The sequence below is a fragment of the Alligator sinensis genome, unplaced genomic scaffold, assembly GCF_000455745.1.
Source record: "Alligator sinensis unplaced genomic scaffold, ASM45574v1 scaffold899_1, whole genome shotgun sequence".
NCBI classification, from domain to species: Eukaryota; Metazoa; Chordata; order Crocodylia; family Alligatoridae; genus Alligator; species Alligator sinensis.
In genome coordinates, this window is record NW_005842614.1 from 26,266 (window position 1) to 39,173 (window position 12,908).

General features: G+C 45.7%; 1 protein-coding gene across 1 annotated transcript in view; it reads left to right on the forward strand.

The window, feature by feature from the left end:
- Positions 1–623: 623 nt before the first annotated feature.
- Positions 624–12,908, forward strand: part of LOC102385061 (pappalysin-2) — a 118,642-nt gene continuing 106,357 nt past the window's right edge. The window contains exons 1-2 of the mRNA XM_006033252.3: positions 624–634; positions 1,394–1,539. Coding sequence (XP_006033314.1) covers positions 624–634; positions 1,394–1,539 — 157 coding nt within the window. The remainder of the gene's footprint in view (positions 635–1,393; positions 1,540–12,908) is intronic.

Below are 12,908 nucleotides of genomic sequence, written 5' to 3' on the forward strand. Positions count from 1 at the left end.
CTAGCTCTTGCACAGTTGGCTAGGAAGAGGGTTGACAGCATAACCCCCTTTCCAATCTAGCTTCTCCCTGTAGAGGTCAGGCATTGCTGCTGCCTTTGTGCCCTTTTGTTACCTGTTGTAAAGGAGGTTGGGAAGCTGGTGGAATCATGGTCAGGTCCACTCTGAACTGACCAGAAAAGCTGGCCAGGTGTAGAGGGACAGGCATGATCTCTTTGTGGGGCAGATGCTCTAGAAGGCTTTGAGCCTTCCTGAAACATGAGTCCTCTGAGAAGATCCTGGTGGAGTGGTGCAGCTTTGCATCATTCCTAGAACAGGCCAGCATGAGGCCTGACAGCCATTATGAGTTATATCTAAGTTGGTGTGACAGTGAGTGCCATGCCTGATCCTGTTGTCACCTCAATCCTCCAGAGATGGGCTTAGTGGTTTTGCAGTCTCCCTGCAATGAATGACAAAGAGGCTTCTGCAGAATTCTCACCTGCATTGTATTACCTCTTTGGCCGGCTGGCAGTCAGCTTGTCCACCCCAGCAGGCTCTATTTTGCACTTTCTTGTGCCATTTGAACAGCTCTGTTCTTCAGCCTCCATTGCTTGGGTGGATAATCAGAGAGCTAGCACACCGGGGACATGGAGCACAGGTATAAAAGTCCTAAGGCAGGGCAGCAGGGAGAGTTTGTCACTGAAGAAGGTAAATGTGGTAAGAATGGAGGGAGGGAGAAAAAGCAAGAATCTTCCTCCATGCTTGTTTCAAGGGGATTCTGGCCTTCTAAGGAGACTTGAGGCGACTTCCTAAAATAAGCTAGCATATAAGTACCTTTCCTCCTCACTTTTTTTAGAGCAGTCCCCTTTTCTATCTCTAGTGTTCCCCTTCTCTTTTCTCTATGTTACAGCCCCTTCCCTTTACCTTCTCTGAGGCAGTCTTTCCCTGTTCTCTCTCCCCTGGAGCCACTCATTTATTTCTCTTTCCATTTCTCTCCCTTCTCTTTTCACTCATCCTTAGGGTTTCCTTTTCCCCATTGTCCAAATGTACATGGCTACTCTAGGAGCAGAACTCCACTTTAAACTATGGAACTACCATGATTAACAAGAAAAAATTATATTTGCTTTATTGCAGCCTGCCCAAACCCTTCAACAAATATGCTGTGACACAGCTTTAAGGGAAGGAGTTTGCAATCTTGTGGGAAATCTCCATAGAATCATCCAAACTTTCTCAGACTTTCCTACTGTTTGTTGACCCTTACGGAAAGCTTGTGATGGGTTGTTCTCTAGGTCTGCTGCTATTATTGTTATTCATGCACGTTTCCTATGACACTGCCCTGCACCAGTCCAGCCCAGCTCTATTCCTTCCTGCTGCATTGATACTTTTGCTGACTGTCTCCCAACCCCTGTCCCTGCAGGGCCTACATGAGTGTGAAGGAGCTGAAGGAGGCGCTGCAGTTGAACAGCACACACTTCCTCAATGTCTACTTTGCCAGTTCAGTGCGGGAGGAGCTGGCTGGTGCTGCCACCTGGCCATGGGATAAAGAAGCCCTCAGCCCCCTGGGTAAGCCTGCTCCCTCATGTAACACTTGAGTCTGTGAGTCTCCCTATAGAGGATAGCTCCTAATTACTGCTCACAAAGGGGATGGAGAGGGCAGCGGGGACAGAGATCTGATTTTTGAAAGCCCATTGAAATCAATGGAATGGTTCTGATTGACCTCACTGGGCTTTGGAGCCAGGAATCATGCAAGCCACTCAGCTGGGAAGCTGTCACATTTGAGTCAACTGATCCCTCAAGAAGGGGGCAGAAGAGAGGAAGAAAGATGCTTTTTGCTAGAGGGCCTATGGAAAGGACCAGAAGAAAATTAACAGACGCATCAGGCAAAGTAAGAGACTCTGACTGTGGCGGTAACAACGGAGTTTGAGTATGTGCACAGAGGGAGGTTCAGGGTGCAGAATGTAAGGAGTAGACTTAACAGTGCCATCACAAGTCACGGGCCCACTGGGCATGGGATAATGCAGGACTTGGTCACCCAAGCACAACCATTGTGATGACCGTCATATAGTTTCATAGTTGGTAGGGTCGGAAGGGACCTGAGCAGATCATCAAGTCCGATCCCCTGCCATGGGCAGGAAACAATGCTGGGGTCAAACGACCCCAGCTAGGTGAATATCTAGCCTCCTTTTGAAGACCCCCAGGGTAGGAGCAAGCACCACTTCCCTTGATCAAATGCTTAGAGGCCCCCAATCAACACTATGTCCATGACCTCCAAAACCCTTAAGGCAGCCCTTGGGCTTAGGATGAAAGATGACTCTGTCCCAACTTGTTGCAATGAAGCCAAATAAAAGTTTTCAGAAGTTCAACAAAGTTCTTCAGCTTTTCTCCATTTGTGACCACAGAGTTATACATCTGATACATGCTCACATGGAGAGAACAAGATCAGAAGGAGGGTCCTGTTCCCTCCTGCATCTTAGTATTCACCACAATCAAATCCAGTAGAAAGGCAAGACATTGCAGATGGTGCAGCATGAATGGAAAGGAAAGGGAGGCGCCAGGGCTTGCAGTCATAGTGTAGATCGACAGTGTATGTGATTTTCCAGGTTTCTATTTATTTCAAGACCAACCAACCAACTGGAGACTCAAATGACCCATGAGCAGGAAAATGGCAGGGCTGGTCACCTGCTTGCATCCTGAGCCAACACCTGCCCAAGTTGATGGCTAGACTCCCTCTGATTTCAGCTGCCTACAGGGTAGGCCTTTAGTGTCAGTCCCAATATCACTGGGTTAGGAGAAGTTGCTTCCCAAAGGGAAGGGGCATTTAAATGTGGTTCATGTTGCCTTCTTTTGTTTTTGTTGTTGTCTTTTTTCTTCATTCATTCCTTCATTTCTTTTTTTGCTTTCACACTGTCTCTCTCACTCTCTGCCTCTTTAGTCTCAGGCTTTTCTGGCAGAGTATTTTACAGTTTGCAGTCAAAACATCTTAAGTGTTTCTCAATAAGTAACTGGTAGTAATTACCCCTGGCACCTGCATGCCAGATCTAGACCTTCTGCTTTTACAAGTGCAGGATGTTCAACCCTAAAACTTTTACGTGATCATTAGAGACCAGTTTTAATGTTATTCTTGCCAGTTTTCCTTCTTCAGTGTGCTGAAAGCTCACAGCTCAGTGGATTTCAGGACCAGCTTTTCAATTGCAGATTGCTATAATCGCTTGTTAAAAAAGGCAAATCTCCATGAACTCTGCTCCCAGAAATAACTTTCTAAACTACTTGGGTTTGCCAGTAATCTTCCTACAACCAGCTCCTCAGCCTTACTCATTCTCTTTGGGACTCTGACATTCTGCTTTACTTTCTAGTGTACAAAAGAGTGGCAAGTAGTTGGATGAATCAAAGGCTTACATTTATGTCTGGGACTAGAGTTCAGATCCCAGAAGTAAGTTTAAGCAGAGATGAACACCAGTTGTGAAGTTAGGATCAAGTTCTGGAGCCAAACTTCAGCAAAGTTTGGAGGGGGAAAGAGGGGTTGTCTTGGCATTAAGCCAGAACTGGGAAGTTTGAGTCTGGATTTGACCTTCTTCAACACTCTGGCATGAATGGTTTTTAGATTTAATGGCTGAGTCTACACATGCAGGCACGTGCAGTTTGTCATGGCACAAAGTGCACGTGTTGCACATTAAACTGTGCGCAGTGCTGCTAATTTGCAGCTCAGGGATGCCACAAGCCGCACATGTTGCACATTAAACTGTGTGTATATTTTGCACATTAAACTGTGTGCAGCTCTACTAATTTGCAGTGCAGGGGCAAAATTTGCCCCTGGGATTTCCAAATAGCAAAGAAAAAAAACCCAGAAAAAAAACATGGTGCAAAGCACACCAAAATAGTATGCGCTGGGACAAACATGGAGACAGGGGAGAAGGCACCCCTAGGTGTGCACTGCGGAGCACCCACACTGAGGCACACTACAGCTGGCTGAGATGAGGAGGCTCCATTACACAAACAGCACTTTGTACAGTGTGTGTTAGGCAGGGAATTTGATGGGAAACAGCATAGGGTTAAATGGTCTGTTTTTAACTGGCAGATTAACAACATGGGGCACCCAAAGATGGTGAGGTTTAGTGAAACTACTAGCATTCTGGAAAAGGGAGAAAGAAGTAAGTAGTTGGGGATCACTCTTGACTAACCTGAAATGATTCCAAGTTCAGGATCTTGGAAATATCAGAGGGGAACTAATCATAACCAAGCCAGGTGAATGGGGAACATAGAGGCAGCTGATATTCATTGCTGGGAAACATGAGGTAGTATGTATTGGAAGAGGCTCATTGAATTATTCCTGTGCATTGCAGGGTTCTAAATAAATTCAACCATGCAGAGCAGGAACCCAAAGATTTCAGTGAGAACCTCTGCCCAGTGCACAGCAGTAAGGAAAATGTTGGGGGGCTAGAAATAATGAGTTAGAGAAGAAGATTGAGAATGTTATAAGGCCAGAGTGTGAATCAGTGATCAACCTTTACCTGTATGTATAGTTCTGGCCCTCTTATCTCAGAAGAAACATAGCAGAAACAGAACCAGTTTAGAGGAAGTTGGTAACAATGACCAGAAGCAGGGGAGAGAACATGAGAGAGTAGTGTTTACTTGAGAGTAATCAGATAAAAAGGGGACATGCCCATTCTTCCCTTTCTTGCAGTGCTATGGTGGTTGGTTCTTCCTATTCCTTGATCTCTTATTCTTATTCTCTTGTGAGGTCAGCTGACCACCAACCCTGGCTTCTACCAATACAGGCAACCCCTGCCTAGCGCTCTTAATTGGTTCCTGAAAAACTGATGTTAAGTGAAAGGAGTGTTAAGCAAAACCAAAAGTATATGACGACCCAAAATAGCGACCGCAATTGTTTTTAATGACCGAAAATGGCAACCACGAGTACTATAATGAAACTTGCTGGGCACTAAGTGAAATCGGGTATCAATTTCAAATGAGAGTTATAGTGAAATAGCACTAAGTGAAAGAGCGTTAAGCAGGAGTTGCCTGTATCCACTTCCTCCACTCCTCCTCCCAGGCAGTGGAGCATCTCTGGCTGAAAGCCCAAAATAGGCTGACTTCTTCCACTACAGATTTGTACTCTCTTCCTTCAGTTTTGCCATCACCCTAGTGAAACTCCTCTGCTACTTCAGTTTAACTGGATCCCTGCAATTGCCATGTGAGCTGCCTCTTTACTACCTTTCTGCCCATTGTCAAACCCTCTCCTCCTACCTCCACTTCTCTCTCTGGCCAGGATCTCAGTGATTTCTTCCAAAATAAAACTATGACACACTGTGACATGGCTGTCCAACTCCCCCGTCAGATACAAGACTCTCACATGCCCCCTCTCTCTAGCCCTCCCCTCGTTGAACACTCTCTTATCTCCTCCTTTTCTCTCCTCTGGCTTTTTCCTCTCACATTACAAACATGCTGTCATTTCTCCTGTTAAAAGAGAGAGAGAGAAGGAAGAAGAGGGGGGAAGAGAGAGAATACACTACCCTTGATCCCACTTGCTTCTCCAGCTACTGCTCCATTTCCCACATCCCAGCATCTCTGGGCCCTTGAAAGCATTGTTTGCCATCGCTGACTGGACTTCCTCCCTTTGAGTTCCCTTCAAGACCTTCATTAAACTGGCTTCTGCCTCCTACACTCTGCTAAGACTGCTCTTGCCAATCCATGAGTTTTTCCTAGCCAGAGCTCAGATTCTTATTCTCCTTTACTTGCCCAGGTTCTCTTGAAATGTTCCATTCTGCTATTCTTCAATTCTTGTTCTCTCTTGTCTTCTGTGACTCTACTCTCTCCTGGCTCTCCTCTTTTCTGATTTTCCCTTCAGTGTGTTCATAGAGAATCCTTCTCATCCCTCCTTCATCTTCTTGTGGGTGTCCTAGAGGGCTGTGTTCTTAGCATCATCTAGAAGTGGACATTGAGCTGCTTTCTCTACACTGATGACTCATAGATCTAGCATAGGGGTAGATGACCCCCGGCACGCGTCCCAGAGTGTGGAACATGAAGGCATGTTGCTTGGCATGCATGCCACAGGGTGGACAGTGGGGACGTGGCTGGGGCTTCACTGCCACAACAAGGATCAGGCCCCTCAGAACTCCCTGCCACATACCCCTGGCATGCTAACATATTACAAGTCAAGGTTGTGGGTGTTTTTGGCATTCTACCCAAAAACATTGCTGACCCCTGATCGGACCTGTATACGTCTGTCTAGATAAAAATCTCAGGCTATGTCTGGTATCCCCTCATAAAAGATAAGCTCAAGATCAAAACAGAGCTCTTGACTGCCCCTCCCTCCATTCCACTCCATCTTCCTGCTATCTCCTTTTTTCCCTGTGGACCACATTACCAACTCACTTGTTACTCAGATTCAAATCTCTCTCTTTATCCCCACATCCTAGCTCTAATGTAAATATTTCAGAGCCTTTCTGCATAATATATCTAAGAAACAGCCTTTTCCATCTATCATCGCAACTGAAACTCTTGTCCAGACTCTGATGATCTTGGGTGGTTTTTCACCAGCCCAAAGGGACCACCCTGCTTAACATGATGCAGGACAGCCAGGGTGAGGGTGAATTTATACCCTACATCAGTGTAGGCCATGTAAAGGAACACCTTGAGAGGCTGGACACCTTCAAGTCAGCTGGTCTGGACAGTTTGCATCCCGGGGTACTTAAGGAGCCGGCAGGCATCATAGCTCAGCCACTGGCACGGATCTTTGAGAACTTGTGGCACTCAGGTGAAGTGCCCAAAGAAGGCCAATGTGGTGCCTATCTTCAAGAAAGGGAGAAAAGTAGATTTGGAGAACTACAGGCATATCAGCCTGACCTCTGTCCCTGGGAAGATCTTGAAAAAAATTTTTCAAAGAGACCATTCTTGACAAACTAGCTGATAGCAACATCCTGAGGGACAGCCAGCATGGGTTTGTTGCCAGTAGGTCTTGCCTGACCAATCTCATCTCCTTCTATGACCAGGTGACATATCACCCGGACAAGGGAGAAGAGATTGACATCATATATCTGGACTTTAAAAAAGCCTTTGATCTGGTGTCCCATGATCTTCTCATGGAAAAATTGGCCAACTGCAGCCTCGGCTGCATCACAGGCCAATGGCTGGGGAGGTCGGACCCAGAGAGTGGTAATTGATGGAAGTGAATCATCATGGTGGTCCGTGACTAGTGGGGTCCCCCAAGGCTCTGTTCTTGGACCTATACTCTTTAACATCTTTATGATGTGGACATTGGTGTCAGAAGTGGACTGGCCAAGTTTGCCGATGACACTAACTTTGGGGAGAAACGTCCACACCTGAGGATAGGCTGGTGATCCAAGCTGACCTAGATAGGCTCAGAAAATGGGCGGATAAAAACCTGATGACATTCAATATGGAAAAATGGAAGGTACTCCACCTCGGGGGGAAAAAGAACCCGCATCACGCTTATAGGCACAGCAGTGCTACGCTCGCTAACACCACAGCCAAAAGGGATTCGGGGGTCATGATTGACCACAGGATAAATATGAGCCACCAATGTGATGTCGCAGCTGCTAAAGTGAACAAAACTCTGGCTTGTATCCATAGATGCTTCTCAAGCAAATCCCAGGATGTCATCCTCCCACTGTACTCAGCATTGGTGAGCTGCAGCTGGAGTACTGCATCCACTTCTGGGCTCCGCAATTTAAAAAGGATGTGGAGAAGCTTGAGAGAGTCCGGAAGAGAGTCAAGCACATGATCACAGGGCAAGAGAACAGGCCTTATGATGAGAGGCTGAGAGCCATGGGTCTCTTCAGCCTGGAAAAGTGCAGGCTCAGGGGTGACCTGGTGGCAGCCTATAAGTACATAAGGAGCATGCATCAGGATCTGGGGGAACGTCTGTTCACCAGAGTGCCCTAAGGGACGACAAGGACCAATGGTCAAAAACTCTTCCAAGACCGTTTTAGGCTGGACATAAGGAAAAACTTCTTTACTGTCCAAGCCCCCAAGGCCTGGAATAGACTCCCTCCAGAGGTGGTGCAAGCACTTGCTCTGGACTCTTTTAAGAAACATTTGGACGTCTATCTTGCTGGGATCCTTTTCCGGCCTCTGGGGCAGGGGGCTGGACTTGATGATCTTCTGAGATCCTTTCCAGCCCTAATGTCTATGAATCTTACACCTCAGTTACTGCAGTGACCTTTTCTCTAGGCTTGACAAGTGCTGCCACAAAGTTTGTTCTCCTAGGTGGGGAGGTATCAAACTCTTTTGGCCCCCTGAACCAGATCTGGACTGTGGGGTTTCTTGTAGCCCAGATCTGGATCCACCTGTGGTGGCAGAACAAGCAGCAGTGGTGTTAATTCCCATGAATGCCTGAGCAGTAGCTCAAGGCTGACTCAAGGAGCTGCAGGGCTTAACACTGCTGTTGACTGTCATGCTGCCACTAAAACAAAACCCCAGTGAAACTCTGTACCCAGGAAATCAGTGGTGGTGCGAGCAGGGCTCAGGGCAGGGCCCAGAGGCTGCTGTGTTAGCCCAGGGAGCTGTGGTAGTTAATGCTGCCGCTACTCTCCCCATCACTGAATTCCCAGTCCCTCCAGTAGCTCCTGGGCTAGATGTTTGACATTCCTGTCCTAGGCCACCTTTTGATTGTCACCTCTCTATCGCTGCATGCACTCCATTTTCCCCCTTCTCTGCTGGTTCTTTGTTGCTTCAAACATAAACTGCTTGTCTTCACTTTCAGTGCCCTTAACAGCTGACCCTCACTTCATCGTTTTTCATTCAGTAGCAAAGCCTGACTCCCATTGTCAGATGACTCACCATACCAGCCTTCAGTGCCTGCTTGCAAGACTTTTAAACAGACATCTTTTTTGCTTTCTCTCATACTACACCTCACACTTGGGAGTAGAGAACTACCTACTTATATTCCTCAAAATCCCTCTTTAAAACTGTGCTTTGCCCTGATGACTTCAAAGTGACTTGGCAATAGTTGGGTTGGTGCTGTGCTGTAAGAACAACCCATCACACTGACTGATATTGTCTTTTGTTTCCTTGAGCTTTCCCTTCTGTCTGTATCCATCTGTAGTCTTTTGTCTTATACTTGGATTGTAAAGTCATTGTTTCAGGACTGTCTTTTTGTGCCATGTCTGTAAGTGGCCTACCTCAACGGGGTTGTGGTCCAGGTGTTCTACAGTAATATAGGTAATTGCAGCAACAGTAGGAGAGGTATATGGGATGGTGATTAGTCTACAGAAGGGCAAGACCTATCTCTTGCTCCTTTTCCATGTTGGCACTTCTTGTGAGCCCATAGATTTCATAGACATTAGGGCTGGAAGGGACTTCAGAAGATCATCGAGTCCAGCCCCCTGCCCAAGGGGCAGGAAGTCAGCTGGGGTCAAAGGATCCCAGCAAGATAAGCATCCAAATTTCTCTTGAAGGCGTTCAATGTAGGTGCATGAACCACCTCTGGTGGCAGGCTATTCCAGACCTTGGGGGCTTGGACAGTGAAGAAATTCTTCCTTATGTCCAGCCTGAAACGGTCTTGCTGAAATTTATAACCGTTCGACCTTGTCATCCCTTGGGGCACTCTGGTGAACAATCATCCCCCCAGATTCTGGTGAACACCCCTGATAAACTTATAGGTGGCCATCAAATCACCCCTGAGCCTGCACTTTTCCAGGCTAGAGTCCCATAGCTCTCAGCCTGTTGTCGTAAGGTCTGTTTTCCTGACCTCTGATCATGCACATGGCTCTTCTCTGGACTCTCTCAAGCTTCTTCACATCTTTTTTGAATTGAGAAGCCCAAAACTGGATGCAGTACTCCAGCTGTGGCCTCACCAAGGCTGAGTACAATGGGAGAATGGCGTCCTGGGATTTGCTTGAGAAGCATCTATGGATGCAAGCCAGTGTTTTGCTTGCTTTACTGGCCGCAGCATCACATTGAAGGCTCATATTCATCTTGTGGTCAATCATGACCCCCAAGTCCCTTTCATCCATAGTGCTAACCAGTGTAGCACTGCCTAGCCTATAAGGATGCTGCAGGTTTTTCTTCCCAAGGTGGAGAACCTTGCATTTTTCAGTGCTAAACATCATCAGGTTCTCATCCACCCAATTCCTGAGCCTGTCAAGGTCAGCCTGGATCACCCTCCTATCCTCAGGTGTGGATGCTTTACCCCAGAGTTTGGTATCATGCTTTACCCCAGAGTTTGGTATCATCAACTTGAAATAGTTCAAGGTGAATCCCATTTTGCCATTGTAAGCAGGAATTCAGCCTCTGTTCTATATGAAAAATAAAGCATGTTGTTTCCAAACTTACAGCACTTCCTTTTCGAGTCCAGAGTTAATTTTCTGGAAGTTTATAAGTAAATATATTAATTAGTTTATGAACTAAAGCTTAATTTAAAACTGTCTTTTAAATTTATCATTTTGGCTGCTGACAGATGTGCAGGGAAAAAACAGCACTTTACTTTCAGCTTTGCACACCCCCTCAACGAGTGCAGCACATGTTCAGAAGAGGAATCATGTCAGTTTGACCTGGCTTGCCCAGCATCTGTATAGCTCATGCATTTCAGCAGGGCTTTTTGGTGCTTTTATTGAATAGCTGATTCAATAAACTATTCAATAAAAGCACCAAAAAGCCCTGCTGAAGCGCACAGACTGGTGCAATTCCTCTTCAGGTAAAGCACTGTTTTTATTTTCCATGTTTGTTAGCAGCCTTTGTGACATATCTTTTCTTCATTCCAAAGTATCCTAATAATGGAATATGCAGATACTTCACATTTTTCATTGAGTTAAAATTGAATACATAAACTATATTTAAAGGAATAAGGTTATAATTAAGTGAAATTATTACTTATTATATTATTAATTACTGTTGCTTTTATTATATTATTAATTACTGTTGTAACCTCTTGCTGGGGTTGCAATGGACTAAAGATGGGCTGAGATCAATGATTCCTTAAACGTGCCATTGTGACACTGAAGGTCAGTAGCTTCCTAAATGGGGCCTGCCTCTCTAGGGAGCGTGCATGCACTTACTCCGTTGATTACAGACAGTCCTCGCCTTACAACGTTTCGAGTTACAACGTTTTGCACTTACAACGTTAATAAATTGACACCCTGTTTCAACTTTATGACATCAGTTTCAACTTTACAATGCTTGATCCGATGCGACACCATGCCAGCAAACAAGTTTGCTGCGTCACTCATCTCCCTGGAGAACATCTGTCCAAATTTCCTTGGATACTTTCTTTAAGAAAGCAGACAAGACTCCAGAAAAAACCTGCATCCAAGACCCCTGAGAAGACTCCATCCAAGAACCCTTCAAAAAGTCCAACCAAGAGCCTTTCAAAAAGTCCAGCAAAGTCACCTCAAAGAAGTCCTTGCAAATCAATATGATTGCTATTTACAATATAAATACATTAATGTAGTTATATTACTCATCTATAATTGATCAAGTACAAAATTCTGGGGTATTTTTGGTGAAAATAGGGTATCGGGCCTTGGTTCAGGAACCAATCCCCCCTTTATAACATTGTTTCTTGTGAGAAAATTGGTTCCGAGTTGCAACATTTCAACTTAAGACGCGGTTTTCAGGAACCAATTGTGTCATAAGTCTGAGGACTGCCTGTATATTGACTCTGTGGTATAATTTGGATATGTGTGTCAAGTTCTCATTGATGTATTATTTGGCACAACTGTTGCTGTTTTGTGTAAAGAGAGCACGGCCATGTGCTAGCTCTAAGCATCAGTGCCTGAAAAGCTCCTTGTAACCCAGCTATAAGGTTTCCCTGGTGCACTGAGGCAACACCACTAGAGCAATAGAGGTAGAAGAACAGGAGGAGCCCTCTGAGCAAAGCAGCATTGGAGCTCAGCAAGTGAACAATCACTGCTCCATCACTGTGCATAGTACCGGTAAAGGTCTTGCATGTAAAGGCCAGATTCACCAATATACTCTGGTGCCTTTGTTCTGCTAAACAGTTGTAAACCTAGACTGTAAACCTAGGCATATTGTTTTGTGTTGCTTTGATGTACCAGTGAACTCCAAGGGAAAAGGCTTTTGTGAACTCCATGGTTGAACTCCTTTAACTAGCTGGTATGATAATAGAGCTTTCTGAAGTCACTTCTTCATGCAGTGTAGCATGGAGGATGGATGCCAATTCAGATGCTGTTGTGATGGCTGCTGATCGGATGCCTCAGACTGTTCAGTGACATTGAGGTTTAGCCTTCAGAGGGTGTCTTAGTTCAGCACCTTTAGCATGAAGGGTTAATCTCAAAGTCAAAGCACAGGCCTTTGCAAAATCATTAAACAACACCTCTTGCTAGTCTGATGTCATTACAAAGCCAGGCTTCTGTAACATCACTAGCACCTTTAGCTTAACAGGCTTTTGATGAAGGTCAAGCTTGTGTGAAGGGTAAGGCAAAGGCCTGTGTTTGGCAGGGTTAGTGCATTTGGGTGATGTTCATTGAGTACCCTGGCTTGATGTGAGGGTTTCATTTAAAAACCACTGAAATCAGTCTTTAAGTCAGTCCCACAGGATTACACAAAGTGAAAGTGAAGGAGGGAAAAAAGGTGAGGCAGCAATGAAAGTGGGATGCTGGGCGGAAGGAAGTGAAGGGGAATAGATTTATTGCAGTGGGATTGTGTGTGTGTTTACACACTGCCCCCCACCTCGGACAGGCCCTTTTTTTAGTGATTGCAGATTCTGGACCTGCTTTTAGGGGCCTGTGCTAAGGGCAGTCCTGCTGGTTTAGGGCAGTTTGCTTGTTGACATTCTTTGCTCACCAGGGAGCAACACGGATGGAGGAAGTGAAGGGAAATTCAGGGAGGGGGGTCATAGTCCTTCCTCTTTTCCTATTCCATCCATTCATTAGCTTAAAAAAACCATGCCTTTCCTTTTTAGGGGGGGAAATGGGTACAGGGTCTTGGCAGTTGCTGTCGGCAGCAGCTCTCTT